Genomic DNA, 16,123 nt, shown 5'->3' with positions numbered 1-16,123 from the left:
TTCCTGAGAGTAGATTGAAGAGGCCAGGACTGATAGATAGCTGATGAAAACTGGAGGTGAAGAGGATCAGCATTTCCCCCTTCTTACAAAAAGTACCTACCTCATAACATAATACATGTAAATCACTTGATACTGTGCCTGGCATGCAGTAAAATACTCGGTAAATGCAGGATTTTTTACTTGCATATTATGGATGCTCAGTAACTACTTACTGATTGAGCATATTGCCACCATGTACTTATAAGATAAAGGTTTCTTTTTAACTGGGAAAAAAATAAAGATACACAAATGTACAAAGCTAATTTAACAAACACCTGTGTACTCACCACCCAGAACTAACAAATGTTAGAATACTGTAATATATATTTTTGTTTGTTTATTACAAAAATAAAACCATGCTAATGAAATTGAAGTCTCCTTTGTAACTTGCCTCCTGGCTCCATGTTACTCTCATTCCCACTCACCAGAAGAAACTACTATCAGGTATTAGGTATATCTTTCCAATCCATGTTTTATAACATCTCATTTTCAACAGATGATATCATATTGTTCATGTCTTTCAGTAACTTGCTTTTTTTGTGTGTGTGTGCTCTACCCACACTAATAAATATATGTAATTTACTCAGTTTAACTGCTGTAGGGTATTCCATAAGAACATGTAACTTCAAAGGACCCATGTTGATAGCTTTAGTGTATAGCATGTAAAAGTGGCCAAAAGGCCTGATGACTCCTTCCATATGTAGCATAAATATAGACATTGGTAAGGCTAGTCAGTGGGCTCAAGAATGCAAGCGCCAGCAGGTTGGTGCACTTAATAATATCTGCTGCTCTCATTTCCTCATAGCCATGGATTCTGTGGTGAAGCTAATCTCTTAAACTAGGTGGCCTCTGCCCATGTGTTAGAAATGGAGATCATGTGTCCTTCATAGAGCCAGAACCAGAATTAGTCAGAAAGAGAGGGAGATTTGAGTGGGAACCCAGGATTCTAGATTCCAACCACTCTATCATTCACTTTTACTCTGAAAGAAATGAGGATTCCTGTGTCATGGTTGGGTACTCCCAGTAGCTAGTTCTAATATTAGTGCTCCTTTTCTTATAAAATGATAAACCTCTAAACACCAACTCTTTGAGTAAAGAGATTAAGTGGCTTCTAAGTGGCCTAGCAGCTAGAAATTGAAGAAGGGGCAAAAGGAAAACCACCCCTTGAATCATGTTTGCAAAGAGAAGTGTGCCAAGTGCTCTTTTATTACTCCACTGTAATTATAAATTTAATTGGTGTTATGTCAGCTACTTAGATCAGAGCTAATAGCATATTAAACTATTTGTTTGTACCAGTTCCATGGTAACCTGGGTGGGTGTGGAGTTGGGACAAGGGGCAGCTGTGACGCCTAGTCTATAGAGTGATTTCATCATGCTGTGAGCCCCTTATCACCCTGGATGGAGAAGTGTCACTGGGTAATGTGACCTGACTTCTCAGTGCCCCTCAGAACACTCAGAGCCATGAACAAAGGCCCTGCGCTGCTTGTCTGACCTAGAGGTTTAGCCTAGAGTTAGAGAACAGTGATTTCTTGGTGATACCGACAGGTATAACTATGAGTTTTCCTTTTTTCTTTCTTAGTAAAAAGAAAGCTGAGGTTTTTTGAAAGCTTTATAAAATAACCCTTTGATATTATTAGAGTGTGTTTATAGTTCTCCAGTTCTACCCTGTGATGACCTATACAAATCAGCAGAGGAGGTGCCGATGAGTCATGCATCTGTGCTTTTAGTGGCTTTGAGCTTTTACTTGTTTTCACTGTCTCCAGGTCCTTTTATGGGTTTCCGGTTGCCATATCTCTATTTTTTTAGTTGTATAAATATGTTACTTGATTGGAAAGTAGTAATGTGATCACATAGAAGTTTCCTTGCCTTTGTTTGTCCATTGGCTCTCCCAGAGTACCTTATTAACTCATTAAATGTTAATGCTTCTGCTGATAATATTAAAGTTAATTTTCAGAAATTAGTACATCAGTTTATTTTATCCTGGCTGGTTATTGTATGTGTTACTCTCAGTCTTTGGGTGGAGTAAAGACTAATTTGCTCTGAAAATAATACTTTAGGAACTTACCGTGTCATGCTTGTTTTTAAACACAGCCATCATTACTGTCTGATTCTAGAACATATTCATTACCAACCGTGCCCCCCCCCCCCCCAGAGAAACCCCTTACCCATTAAGCATTTGCTGTCCATTTCCACTTCCTGGTAACCATTCATCTGTTTTCTGTCTCTATAGATTTGCCTGTTCTGGATATTCATATAAATAGATCATACAGCATGTAGCTTTTTGTGTCTAGCTTTTTTCACTTAGCTTAGTGTTTTCAAGGTTCATCAATGATGTAGCATGTATCGATTCTTCATTCCTTTTATGGCTAAATAATATTCAATTATGTGGATATACCACATTTTGTTTATCTACTCATCAGTTGATGGACATTTGGGTTGTTTCTACTTTTGGGCTGTTATGAGTAATGCTATCAACATTCACAAGTTTTTGTTACTACATCTGTTTTCCTTTCTCTTACTTGGGTATATACCTAAGAGTGGAATTGCTGGGTCATATGATAATTTTGTCTTTTTAATTTCTTGAGTAACTGCCAAACTGTTTTCCATAGCAGCTGTATCATTTTACGTTTCCCACCATCAGTATGTGAGGGTTCTGATTTCTCCATGTCTTTGTTAACACGTATTTTCCATTTTTGATTATAGCCATCTTAGTGGGTGTAAAGTATCAATAGTATCTCATTGTGTTTTTTATTTGCATTTCCCCAGTGAGTAATGATGTTGAACATCTTTTCATATGCTTATTGGCCATTAATATATCTTCTTTGGAGAAATGTCTGTTTGAGGGTCCTTTGCTCATTATTTAATTGGGTTGTGTATTTTTTTGTTGTCGAGTTATAAGAAAATAGAAATTCTTGGACTTGCTTGGAGCAGAGAGTAGGATCAGACTGACTTCAGGCTTTTGCCACACGTACTTGCATGTTAGTCTTGCTGCCACAGGTGAGTCAGTTACACCTCCACTTCCAAGAATGCAAGGTGTTGCCCTTACTTCCGCTCTCAGAAGGCACACCTTTATTCACCTACCCCTTTACCATGCCTACAGGCCAAACTCCATAGTCAACACTGTTGATTTGATCCTCTTGCTCTTCTTGTAAGGTTAGAGTAAACTAAAGACAACTGGAATAGTAAAACTTGTTTTATTTGCTCATTTGTAAGACTTGTAGAGTTTTATTAGTCCTATTGATAGATACTTGGCTTTCTGACCCTGGAGAAGCAGAAGTAAAACAGTGTACATGAGGAAATGTCTTGCTTTTGTAAAATTTGTTTTCATGAGACTTCTTTATCATGTACTGTGTACATTTATTTCTCATATATGATGGAACTTAGAATAGTGTCCTATGAGGGCTATAATTTTTAGGGTTTTTTGGTTTGTTTTAGAGAGGAATCAAAGACCTCAGGGTTGTGATATTGGTAGTGGTCTTCGTGCATCCTTTTTCTGATCTCTTTTATGCAGATCCTGAGTCAAATACTTGTCATGTTTAGTATACTGTTAATAGATTTATACAACACACAGTTCTCAGTTGTGGCATTGTGTGGTCTCTGAAGGACATTTTTTTGCATCTTTATTTCCTGACTATAGCATTTCAGCCCTTTTCATAATTTCCTTGGGCGTAATTATACTGATACTTCTACAACCCCTGTGTTGGATCTGTACAAAGCCCAGTGTCTCCTTTGAAGTTAGGAGGTGAAATTATTTATCCTGACACTACAGTACACATACTCTTAGGGCTCATCTGTGACAATAAAAATATTGGGTTGTTTTCCTTCATGACGTTTTAGGGTCAGGTCTCAAAGAGCTATAGACTTTTTATTTTATTTTTTGGCTGCACCACGTGACTTGTGGGATCTTAGTTCCCTGACTAGGGATTGAACCCAGGCCCTCAGCAGTGAGAGCTTGGAGTCCTAACCACTGGACCTCCAGGGAATTCCCTAGACTTTTTAAAGTGGGAAGATATCCTAGAGGCTACTTGATGGAGCACTCCCCTCCCCTGCCCCCAACCATTTCTGACATGTTTTTGTCATGGTTCCTACTTGAACACATCCAGTGATTTCTAGTCATCTCATCCTTTTTCCTGAACTACACTTCTTTTGGTTTCTATGACACAGTGTCCTTCCTTTTTAGTGTTACTTGCTGGTTCCTCCTCTTCCTTTCATTCTTACTAAATGTTGACTTTTATAAGGCTAAGTCCTCTTATTCTGAGTTCCTTCTCTAGGAATTTCATTCTCATGGCTTCAATTACTACTTATATGTAAAATTGTGTCTCTAGCCCAGACTTCTTCTGTGAACTTCAGACCAAATCTGTTTTTTTTTTTAAAAAATATCTTTATTGGAGTATAGTTGCTTTATAATGGTGTGTTAGTTTCTGCCCCAATCTGTTTCTCTTCTCACATCTCACTTGGATGTTTCATAGGTACCTTAAACTCAGTGTGTCTAAGACTAAACTTACAATCTTTTTTTCCAAACCTGGTCCTCTTGGGAGGTATTCTTGACACCCCGCCCCCCCCCAACTTCTGATAAATAATGAAGGTTATGGTGAAGGACTTGGTGAAGTCCTCTTGTTGATTTTTTTCTTGAATATTTCTTGAATCTATTATCTAGCTCCATTGCCAGCACTAAGATACTGTCATCTCTCTCCAAGATTATTGCAATGGCTTTCTAGTAGGTTTCTCAACATTCACACTTGTATTCTCTAACCCATTGCTTCCCAACCCTTTTTACATCACAGCACCCAGAGGAGTATTTGCATGATTCACTGGGGTAAGTGGATAAAAGGTTCTCAAGGTGGAGGCAACTGCCCAGGGGGGCTTTGGCTGCCCTGAACGCACCTGGCCACTCTAGGGACTAAAAGGATCAATATCTTGGACACATCTATGACCCATTCATGACTCACTGGGCTTTCTGCAGGAAGCGCTGCTCTAACTCATTCTCTGTGTTGCAGCCAGAGTAATTTTTTATCTTCAATGGAAATTTGATTTTTTTTTTGTTTCTCCCGCTTAAGACCTTGTGGCTTTTCATCATCTTTAAGATAAATACCAAATTTTTAATATGGCTTATGACCCTGTATGATCTGACTCAATCTTACCAGCCTCATCCTTCTATATTATCTATCCCTCCTTGCCCCACCCCGCACTTCAGTACTTCAGCCTCACTGGCTGTCATTTAGTTCCCAAACATGTCTTGCTTCATTTGACCTTTGCTTTTGCTGCTCCATTTGCCTGGAATTGCTCTTTCCCCATGCTAACCTCTCCACTTGAATTCCTACTCATCCTTCAGAGCTTGTTCAAAAGTGCTTCTGTGATTTCCTTGATTATACCAGATGTTTCCTCTATTAGACACTGTGCTTTTCCCTTGGAGCCCTTATTGCAATGGTAGTCAAACGTCTATGTGCTCTGCAACAGCATAATCTCTGTGAGTAAGTGTTTGAGTTGTTCACTGCTCTAATCCCAGTGCTCTTTGGGTCTAACATATATTGAGTGCTCAATAAATGTTGGTTAAATTAATTATGTCAGTTCTTGGTACTGAGGATGAAGCTTTAATCAAGTCAGAGAAGATTCCCTACTGTTATGGAACTTATATTCAGATACAGGCAGTAAAGATATAAGCAAGAAAATATCATGTAGTAAAGGTGATATTTTAGAGAGTTATTGGGGAGGCCTCTCTGAAAAGGTGAAATTTCAGCTAAGATCTGAATGAAAAGCAGCAGCTGGCCACTTAAAAGTATCTGAAGGAAGAACATTCCAGGTGGAAGGCACAGATGATGCAAATGTCTTATGGTTGGAAAAAGTTTGGTGGAATTGTTTAAGCAAGTGAAAGGGGGAAGAGTCATAATAAGGTTGGAGTGGTTGGCAGGGACCAGATCATGCAGGGCCTTATTGCCCAGGTTAAGGAGTTTGGATTTTATTCTAAGTGTCATGGGAAGACTTTCAAGGGTTTTGAGCAGAAAGTAATCTGAATTACATGTTAAAATATCCATGACAAACATCCAGGCGAGGATGATGGAGGCTCGGACTAGATTGGTAGCAGTGGAGCTGGATAGAAAGAAGAGGATGGTTTCGGGATATATTTGGAAGTAAGTTAAGACTGATGGGTGGCTGCGGGGGGGATATTGGGTTCGAGGAAAAGAGAAGAATCATGGATGGCTTCTGTTGGCTTTTGTATTTTTTTGTCTCTGTGGTTTTTAAATTGAGCAATTGTATGACTGCCATTCACTAAGATGGAGAAGACTGGGAGGGTGTGGGGTGACTATAAATCAATTATGCTTGTTTTAGACATGTTAAGTTTGGGTTTGACATCCAGGAAGATATGTTTTATAAGCGATTTGTTGTGTAAATCTGGAATTAAGGGGAGGTCTAGGTTGGAGATATAAATTTGGGAGTCATAATGATGTTTAAAGCTATGAGACTAGATGAGGGTTTCTAAGAGAGAGTGATGGAGAGAAGTTAAGGACAGCTTCCCAGAAAATGTCAACATTTTGAAGTTGAGCAGAGGGGAGGAGTAGTCAGCAAGAGAGAATGTAATGTAGGGGTAGCCAGTAATGTAGGAAGAAAATAGGAGTGTGGAATCATGAAAGCTAAGAGAGGAAAGTATTTCAAGAATTGTGTTGAATGCTGTTGATGAGTAAGAACGGGTTGAGTAAGAAGAGAACAGAGAGTAACCACTGCTTTGGGCAACATAGAGATCGTTGGTGACCTGGGCTATAGTAAGTTCAATAGGGTAGATGGGAAGCATGATTGGAGAGGTTTAAGGAGATAATGGGGGAGGTAAGGAAGTGGAGGCAACTACTAAACAATTGGTTCAAGAGGTTTTGCAAGAAGGGGAGGAGAGAAAGGAAGCAGTGCCTACAGGGGAATGTGAGGACAAGAAAGGTGGGTTTTTTTTGTGTGTGTGTGACTTGACTTACCAAGAAGGATCTTGCAGAGAAAGAGACGTTGAAGATTAGGAAGAAAAAAAAAGGATAACTGTGGAAGTGAAATTTTTGAGAAGGGGATGGATTCAACACCCAAGTGGAAGGGTTGTGTTTCTGCTTCTATCAAAACACAACCCCTCTATCCATTTTAACACAGGGAAAGAAGAGAGTATATGTATAGGTGTAGGTCAGGTGGTAGATTTGGTAGTGGAAACAGATAATTCTCATCAGATTGCTGCTATTTTCTCAGTGAGCTGGGAATGAGAGGGGAGGAGAGAGTATAGGAGATTTGAGGAGACAAGATAGAGTATGAAATAGTTATTTTGGAGAGCAGAGAATTTTTAAAAATTTATTTTTGGCTGCATTTGGGTCTTCGTTGCTGCACGTGGGCCTTCTCTAGTTGTGGCGAGCGGGAGCTACTCTTTGTTGTGGTATGCGGGCTTCTCGTTGTGGTGGCTTCCTTTGTTGCGGGGCACGGGCTCTAGGCATGCGGGCTTTAGTAGTTGCAGCGCACCGGCTCTAGAGTGCAGGCTCAGTAGTTGTGGCTCACGGGCATAGTTGCTCCGTGGCATGTGGTATCTTCCTGGACCAAGGCTCAAACCTGTGTCCCCTGCATTGGCAGGTGGATTCTTAACCACTGTGCCACCAGGGAAGCCCTGGAGAGCAGAGAATTTAATATATTAAGAAAATTTAATAGAATTTTTGGCACTGGTGAGTGCCTATTTGAGATTCATAGTCCTGAATTTAAAGTAAAACCATGCAGCACACTTAAGTGTTTTTCTCCAGCAACATTCAGCTATTTGGGTACAAACATGGAGTAGGTAGATGGTTGGGTTTAGCTTGGGTTGGTATTTTGCCAGGGAAGTGCAACAGAGGGAGAGAGGGGCAAAAGGTAGTTCAGAGGGGAATAAATATAAATGATGGACTGTGGAAGCTGAGCTGGGTGGGAGGGGAGAAGGTCATGGAAGCAGAATGAATAATGAAAAACTTGTTGAGTGATGTGGTTGAAGAAGTGCTGGAGGGAGAGTTACCAGATCGAAATGACCTGGAAAAATAGGAAGTAGTGGCGGTAAAATTGGAATTCTGGAGGTGGTGCAGTTACTGGTGTTGTCAAATCTCTAGGGTATGAACATGGGCTTGGGTGGCTCAGGTGGGGTAAAAATTGTGGGGGGAGAGAAGGTCATGGTATTGGATGGATCATCTCCATTCTTGTTGAAGTCACCTCAAGTGGTGCAGCAGTCGTGGAGAGGAAGACAGTGAGCCTCCTATGAATGAGAGGCAGTACCCAGGATATTGGTAGATTGGTAGATTGCAGCAGCAAGGAAGGGAGAAGAGGATGGTACACCATGATGCTACAAACTTCAGGAACCAGGATTTTTGGAGGAAAAAAGGAGGAGAAATGGTTTGGCAGTAGGCTTGAATGAATGAATGGAACGATGCATGGATGGAAATTTATGCTTTCATTAGGCAACTTTCATGGAAAGTTAAAATCCCTATGTGCTAGATTCAGTTCTACCTTTTTTTTTTTTTTTTTTTGCGGTACGCAGGCCTCTCACTGTTGTGGCCTCTCCTGTTGCGGAGCACAGGCTCCGGACGCGCAGGCTCAGCGGCCATGGCTCACGGGCCCAGCCTCTCCGCGGCACGTGGGATCTTCTGGACCGGGGCATGAACCCGTGTCCCCTGCATCGGCAAGCGGATTCTCAACCACCGCGCCACCAGGGAAGCCCTTCAGTTCTACCTTTTAAGGCTCCTTCAGTTTTCAGAAGAGAGGTTGCCAAACTGTAGCCTGCTGACCATATCTGGCTCTCTTGTTTTTGTGTTTTTTAGAACACAACTATGCCCATTTGTTTGCACGTTTTTTATGTTGCTTTTGCACTATAGTGGCAGAATTGAGTAGTTGTGACAGAGACAACCCCACAAAGCCTAAAATATTTACTATCTGGCCTTTTATAGAAGAATTTTGCTGACTTCCACTTTTGAAGATTCTCAAACTTCAGTTTGCATCAGAATCACCTGGAGAGCTTGTGAAAACAGATTGCCAAGCTCCACCCCTATAGTTTCTGATTCAGTAGGTTTGGGTTGGGGCCCAAGAACGTGCATTTCTAACAAGTTCCCCAGTGTTGCTGGTGCTGCTGGTCTGGGGACCATGCTTTAAGAGCCATTGTTTTAGGTATTTAAATTAGTGATTGGGTTCCTTCTCCCCTTAATATTCTTTGAGCCAAATGTCCCTACCTACATCAGCTGTTGATCACTTGACATGATTATTGACTTATCGTTTTAAGATTGGTGCCTATAAATATAATGATTCTTTGGCTGAAGCCTGATCTCTGCCATATGCATTGGAACAGTTGCCTCTCCTTGCTCTTCATTTACCTGTGAGCTTGTTTTCTTTCTTTCTCAGGTTGTCTGATGTACTGGTCTTTCTCTGGGACTTAAATGAAGCTTATGTGTTAGGGAAGGCAATAGTAGATAGAGATCACATAAACTTTAGGTGGACTAAAAGGCTAAAACACTATCATTGGAAGAAATAAGAATCCCCCCCCCCACCACCACCACCTGGTATATCTCTGCTCTAAGGTACTTGAGTAGAGCAGAGGTTTATCTTGGGTACATTGAGCCATGTGATCATAGGTGGGATTTGGGAGTCTGACCCCATACGGTAGCAGTGTCAGAGTCTCTTTAGCAGGTAAGTAAAAGAACCTCTGGGAGAAAAACCAAGGTCATTGCTCAACTTGATCCAAGTCTTTTGTCCCTGTCTTTCAGCAGAGGAACCTCTGAAAGATCTTGAAAGCAGTTTCTAAAAGATGCAGAGACAGTAACCCCTTCTTAGATTTCTCTTTATTCTCCTGCTCCATGACTAAAATTGCTTTCTCATTCTTTCAGCTTGTCTCCCAGCCATATGTAGTTCAGCAGTTACCTTGTAGCCTAGTTGTGTCCTTAATGGTGAGTGGATAAACCCAGATGAGTTCACAAGTGGACGTGTGTCCTTGGATCACTTGTCTCTTATCTTCAAATTCCTGGTCATGTTTGGCCTGCCTTTCTGCCTCTGGTGAGTGCTCCTCACCCATTCAGGCTGTTGTAGCACTTGTACTTTCAAAGGTCTGCCCATCCGTGTCTCATTTCCCTTTCTGAGTTCTCTCATTGTGCCCCTGCACTTGCCTTTGTTTTTCTCTTCTTCCTGTTGTTTCCCTGCCTTCTTCACATTTTACCCTGGCCACCAAGACATGCCTCCTCAGCCTTCAGTGAATTCTTGGCCTCTTGCTAAACTTTCCCATTATGGGCAGCTGGCCCCCTCTGGCCATTTTACAGTTCTGCAGACTGAGAGAACCTGAGATTCATTGAAGCTCTTGAGTTTTTAATTTTGGTGTTACCCAAATCTTCATTTTACAAGTGGGGAAATAAAAGGTGAGAGGGGAAAAGACTTTTCTATACCTTAAGATAATACAGACAGGAAAAATATTAATTTAGAGAAAGAGACAAAGTTCCTAAGAAAAGAAGAAAAGTGTATAGAGATAGTGTCACAAGATGAATTACCTCAGGAGTCTATCTGAGAGATTGTGTCATGTCAGAAAAGTTCTAGGGACTTGAGCCTCTTTCCTTTGTGAGAGGATGAGAATGGAACACCAGCCCCTCAGTCTGACTCCCGGAAAGAAGAACTTCAGGGTGATGAGCAATAAGTCCAACAATGTCATTTCCCTGGCTGTGCTGAGCCCCACAGGAAATCTCAGAATTTTACGTAAGGACAAGGCCCCACAAGAATGTTGCCGCATCTAGAGCTCTGTGGTTTGATGCCAGGAGAGAATTTCCTACAGACAGGGTTCTGAGGGAGATTGCTTAGTAAGACGGAAAGGTGCTGCAGTGAGGCCAGCAAATGCCTTCCCAGGATTCCTGGTGGAAGGTGGGGGTTTCACACGCCTCCTAGAGTTTCCACAGCAATTCTTATCCCCTTGTAGTGCACAGCGGCCCTGACACTGACATCACATGGAGCAGTTTCTCAAGGATTTTCAACTCTAGGACGTGGGAAATTGGGATGGTTTGTTTTATGGTTTTACAAGTTGACCTGATAATAAAGCGTAAGGGCTTTGACCCTTAGGGCCTGTTTGTGGGAGCAAGGTTTTCATGTCCCCATCAGGATCAGTGAGGTCTGAGTTTTAAACCTGTGTTTATCTAGGGGCAGAGGTTAGAGGGCAATGTCAAAAACTGAAAACCACCTTGAAGGAGAATGGTCATTTTTTGCCTTTGCTTCCTCTGATGGGTATTCCTCATTCAGGTTGGGAGGGAAAACTAAAAAGGAGTGTGTGTATAAGTAAATGAGTAAGGCATCATTTCCCACAATAAATGCACTTGTATTCAACAACTATTGAGTTCCTATTATGAACCAGCGATTCTTCTAGGCACTGGGACTATATTAGTGAGTAGAACAAAGTCTTGCCCTCATGGGCAAGACTTTCCTTCTCATAAGGGAAAACAGACAGACAAATACCGCTTCAGGTGGCGATAGGTGCTAAGGAGGAAAATCAAGGTGAGGAGAATAGAGAGTATGGAGCCGCATATGATCAAGAAGGCCTTTCCCATAAGGTGACACTTGAGAAAGACCTGAAGAACGTGAAGGAGCAAGTAATGTAGATATCTGGGGAAGAGAGTTCCTACACAAAGAGACCCAAAGGCAAAGGACAGGCAGGAGCATAGCTGGTGGATTGGAGGAACAGCTTGGAGGCCAGTGTGGCTGGAGCTGAATGAGAGAGAGAGGGAGTCATGGGATGGGAGGTCAGAGTCAACTTAGAGCAGGACTGTACGTGGCTTTTTGAAAAGGCTTTTTGCCTTTTATTTTGAGAGAGATGGAAAGCCATTGGAAGGTTTTAAATGTTGAAAGATGACTCTGGCCACTGTGTGGAGAAGAAACTGAAGGGGGTCGAGGACAGAAGAAAGGAGACCACTTAGGAGGCTCTTCATTAAGGTCAGATTCTGGATGAATTTTGAGATAGCACTGACAGGATTTGTTGTTTGATTGGATGTCAGATGTGAAAGAAAGAACATTCAAGGATGACACTGAAGTTTTTGTCTTGAGTTGCAGGAGTGGAGTTTGTTATTTACAGGAATGGGGAAGAGCAGGGTCCACAGAGTTTCTGATTTGACTAGTGGTTTTAAGCTGTGGAGATTCAAGGAAGAAAAAGTTTAACTTAGTCATTGGTTCCTTAATTTTTTCCATTCTCTCTGATGGTCTCATTTGTATTTGGGTCAATTCTATGACAGTTATTTCTGGGATAAGTACAATCCCAGTATTCTAACTTGTAGGGATCCTTACCTAGGCCTCTGTGATTCAGTGTGGGTAGAAGCTGTTGGTCCAAAAGAACCTTGGGATAAACTCTGTCTCTGGGAGCATCCTTCATTTCAGGTGCTATATTGGTGTCCAAAGGCTGCATAACAAGTTACCAGAAACTGGGTGGTTTGAAACAGAAATTTATTTTTTCACAGTTCTGGAGGCTGAAAGTCCAAAATCAAGGTGTTGCAGGGCCATGCTGTCTGAAGGGTCTAGGGGGAAGATTCCTTCCTTTCTTCTTTCTAGCTTATGGTAGTTGTGGGCCATCCTTGGCACCTTCCTAATCTTGCAGATGCATCCCTCCACTCTCTCTGCCTCTATCAACGCATGGCATTTCCCCTGTGTATCCCTTTGTTTTTACGTGGCCTTCTTATAAGGACACTAATCATTGGATTTAGGGCCTGCCCTAATCTCATATGACCTCATCTTAACTTGGTTACATCTGCAAAGACCCTATTTCCAAATAAGGTCACATTCCCAGGTACCGGGGGTTAGGACTTCATCATGTCTCTTTTTTTTTTTTTTTTTTTTTTTGCGGTACTCAGGCCTCTCACTGCTGTGGCCTCTCCCGCTGCAGAGCACAGGCTCCGAACGCGCAGGCTCAGCGGCCATGGCTCATGGGCCTAGCCGCTCTGTGGCGTGTGGAATCTTCCCAGACCAGGGCACGAACCCGTGTCCCCTGCATCGGCAGGTGGACTCTCAACCACAGCGCCACCAGGGAAGCCCCATCATGTCTTTTTGTGAGACACAGTTCAACCCACATCATGTGCTTTGGTCCAGGTTTGACTATGAGGGTCTTCTGGGCTTAGGTATGTTTGAGGATGAGACAGGAACTATTGAAATACAGTTAGAAAGCAGGTCTGTGCTAGAGATGCCCCATCTGTTGGGATGAAAAAAAATTTTTTTAATGTCCAGTAAGTCTATTTAAACTAAAGATTTAAAGGCAGGTTCATTTTACATTATTTTTGAAACTTGAAGACTTTAGGATATGCAGTAGTAAAAATCATGAAAAAGTAATGAAACTGGAAGTGGAAGATAGCAGGAAAGATGTGACAGAATGAAGAATTTTAAAGCTGACAATTACAACCTGAATTTGATTGGCCAGAGGCCTGGGCAGTAGGGAGAAAAGCTCTTGCTGGCGCTCCAAGTTTATAGTTTTACTAGCTGGGGCAGCAAGTTGGCAGAGATGGAATGCAACAGACCTGGGCTCCTGAGCACTGGCTGACTACTGCCGGGATAGAACCCCACTTGCTCCACTAGCCTTTTCCTTAGATTCCTACAGGGCTGGGACCCAAAAAGTGCCCAGAATGGTGCATGGCACTTGCTGTCTAGCTGCTGCACAACACCTAGTACATGTACATTCTTCAGTTGTATATCAGAAGTTACTAGTATTTGCCTCTTTTTAAAAAACTCACCACAGTTGTTTATCAAAGGAAGTTTAAGTTCCCACTCTGATATCACAGTGATAGGACTATATCAGGTTTAGCAGTGTAATTAAACAAATTTCCTCAGCCATAGAATTATCATGGTCACTATGAGTTTTTGTGGAGCTCCTGTTCTTTTGTAAGGAATTGTGTGCAGGTTGGACAGATGGGAGATGAGTAAGGAGATCGGGCTTTTTCTAGCCTTCAAGAAATTTGAAGTTAGAAGACAAATAGGAACCAGAGGTTCACATAAGAACTATGATAAAAATTTGTGGGATTAGCAGATGCAAACTATTATATATAGGATGGATAAACGGTGGGGTCCTGCTATGTAGCACAGGGAAATATGTTCAGTGTCCTATGATGGACCATGGTGGAGGGGAACATGAAAGAATATATATGTGTGTAGCTGGGTCACTTTGCTGTGCAGCGGAAATTGGCACAGCATTGTGAATCAACTATACTTCAATAAAATTTTACTAAAAAATATTGTGGATGCCTCAGCATTTGGCACCTAAAGGAAACTATAAAGTCTCTAAATGTATCATTTAAAAAATATCTGGACAGAGAGTGGGAGAAGTTAGAGGCAGGGATATGTAGAAGGGTCACCTGAGAGGTTTATTGGTGAAGGCCTCAGGTAATAGAAGCACTCCATTCCATTTTCCTGTCTCAGAGGTTGGGGATCAGTTCCCAAGCAAGGCCTGAGACCAGGCTGCTTACCTGCCCTCTGCCCCAGCCTTTCCCTGGCTTCTCCAGGTCATCTGGGCACTTCAGTAGTCAAAGTGAACCCCCAGCTGCTTGGGTGAAGGGAGGAGGGGTGAGGGAAGGGCACTGGGTGCATCTGGGCTAGGACTCTGCATTTCTGGCTCTAATGTGGCTCAGTCACATGCACCCTGGGAGGGGATCATTTTGAGTACTCCCCCAAAAAGGGAGACTTCATTTCATGTCTGTTAAGTGGGAATGCAGCCACAACAGTGTCCTCAGGGCAGGGACCAGTGGTGAAGCCACCATATATGTGGGGTGACCACAGGGCAAATAATGTACAGACGTCATTTCCTTTGACTAATCTTTTGTTAATCCTGGTACAGATGTGGCTCCTGAAAGTAAAGTTCTTTGTCTTAAGTTGAGATTTTAAATTTAGGACCCAGATGGGGTAGGAGGTACACTTCCAAACGGTTTGTTTTACTCAGTGTGTCACCGTCCTGGCAGGTAGCAGTTTCATTAGAAAAGCAGATTTCATCTTGACTCATCTGCCTTGGTGAGATGTGTGATGCAGCCTATCTATCATCTTGCTGGACAGAGCAGAGGGTATGCTGTCCATTTTGCAGCAATGTCAGCTACAGGCGCCTGGCCTAGGCCATGGAAAACCTTGAGAGACAATCTGTTATGGGGCCAGAGCTTTGTCCTGGAATTTCCTGGCCTTTGTCTGTCTGGTATAACTTCATGTACCAAGACGCCTGTTTTTAGAGTCTACTTCCTTCTGGGGGAAGAGTGCTATTGCCATCCAGAGAGCACTCCTGCTTCCTGTACCAAGCAACCCTCTCCCTGTGCCCAGGGGTCGAGGTGGGGGAACACTCTGGGCAGGTGTGTATACTTGGCTCCCCATAGACAATAGGCTCCTAGAAGTCACTGGTCACAGAGAAGCCATAACCATTGGGCATAGAAGCTGCATCTGCCAACTTGGCACATTCCCCCTGGTCCTAACCCTTATTTCCTTCTCATATTATAGCAGAAAAAATCCTACCTGGAGCGGAGTGTGAAGGAAGCTGAGGACAATATCCGGGAGATGCTGATGGCACGAAGGGCACAGTAGGAAGCCTCTAGGGAAGCTCTTCCTCCTGACCCCTGGCCAGGGGCCTGTATTGGGAAACTGCTTCTGCTCTGCCTGATGGACATTTTATCTGGATGGTCTGGTAACCCTATGTTTTATGCATCACCTGGAGCCCCTTTCAGATCCCATCCCTGTATTTTTTATCCTGGCTCTGCCTGTCACCCTTCTTCCCTGGGGGTGAGTCATGAACCCCCAGGAGAGGGAAGATGGGAGGTGGGACAGATAGGAGAGCTCTTCCTGGGCCTACAACTAGTCATGCTGGTCAGACCAATAAAAGACATCTGTCCCACTCTGCTAAGTCTGCCTTTCTTGAGCTGATGGATGAGAACAGAGGATCAGAGAGGCAGAGGTGATCACCTCAGCTCCTCCCTGTTCTCCAGGGCCATGGGCCTGCTCCTTCTGCATTGAAGACTTGCCTTCTTTTTTCTGTTCCTTTAGGTAAACCCCTCAACTTCTGAGCCTCCATGTAGTATGCATATGCAGATAAGGAAAAGGAGAGCAGGGCACAGCTGAATGTAAGTGGACACAACAGTGGGGCCTCAGT

General features: G+C 42.7%; 1 protein-coding gene across 1 annotated transcript in view; it reads left to right on the top strand.

The window, feature by feature from the left end:
* The window catches only part of PFDN1 (prefoldin subunit 1), a 69,490-nt gene extending 53,617 nt beyond the window's left edge, over positions 1 to 15,873 (top strand). The window contains exon 4 of the mRNA XM_059061355.2: positions 15,478 to 15,873. Within this exon, the coding sequence (XP_058917338.1) occupies positions 15,478 to 15,561 (84 nt within the window). The 3' untranslated portion in view covers positions 15,562 to 15,873. The remainder of the gene's footprint in view (positions 1 to 15,477) is intronic.
* Positions 15,874 to 16,123: the final 250 nt, after the last annotated feature.

The sequence above is a fragment of the Kogia breviceps genome, chromosome 4 (genome assembly GCF_026419965.1).
Source record: "Kogia breviceps isolate mKogBre1 chromosome 4, mKogBre1 haplotype 1, whole genome shotgun sequence".
NCBI lineage: Eukaryota > Metazoa > Chordata > Mammalia > Artiodactyla > Physeteridae > Kogia > Kogia breviceps.
This window is presented reverse-complemented; position numbering and strand designations above follow the sequence as displayed.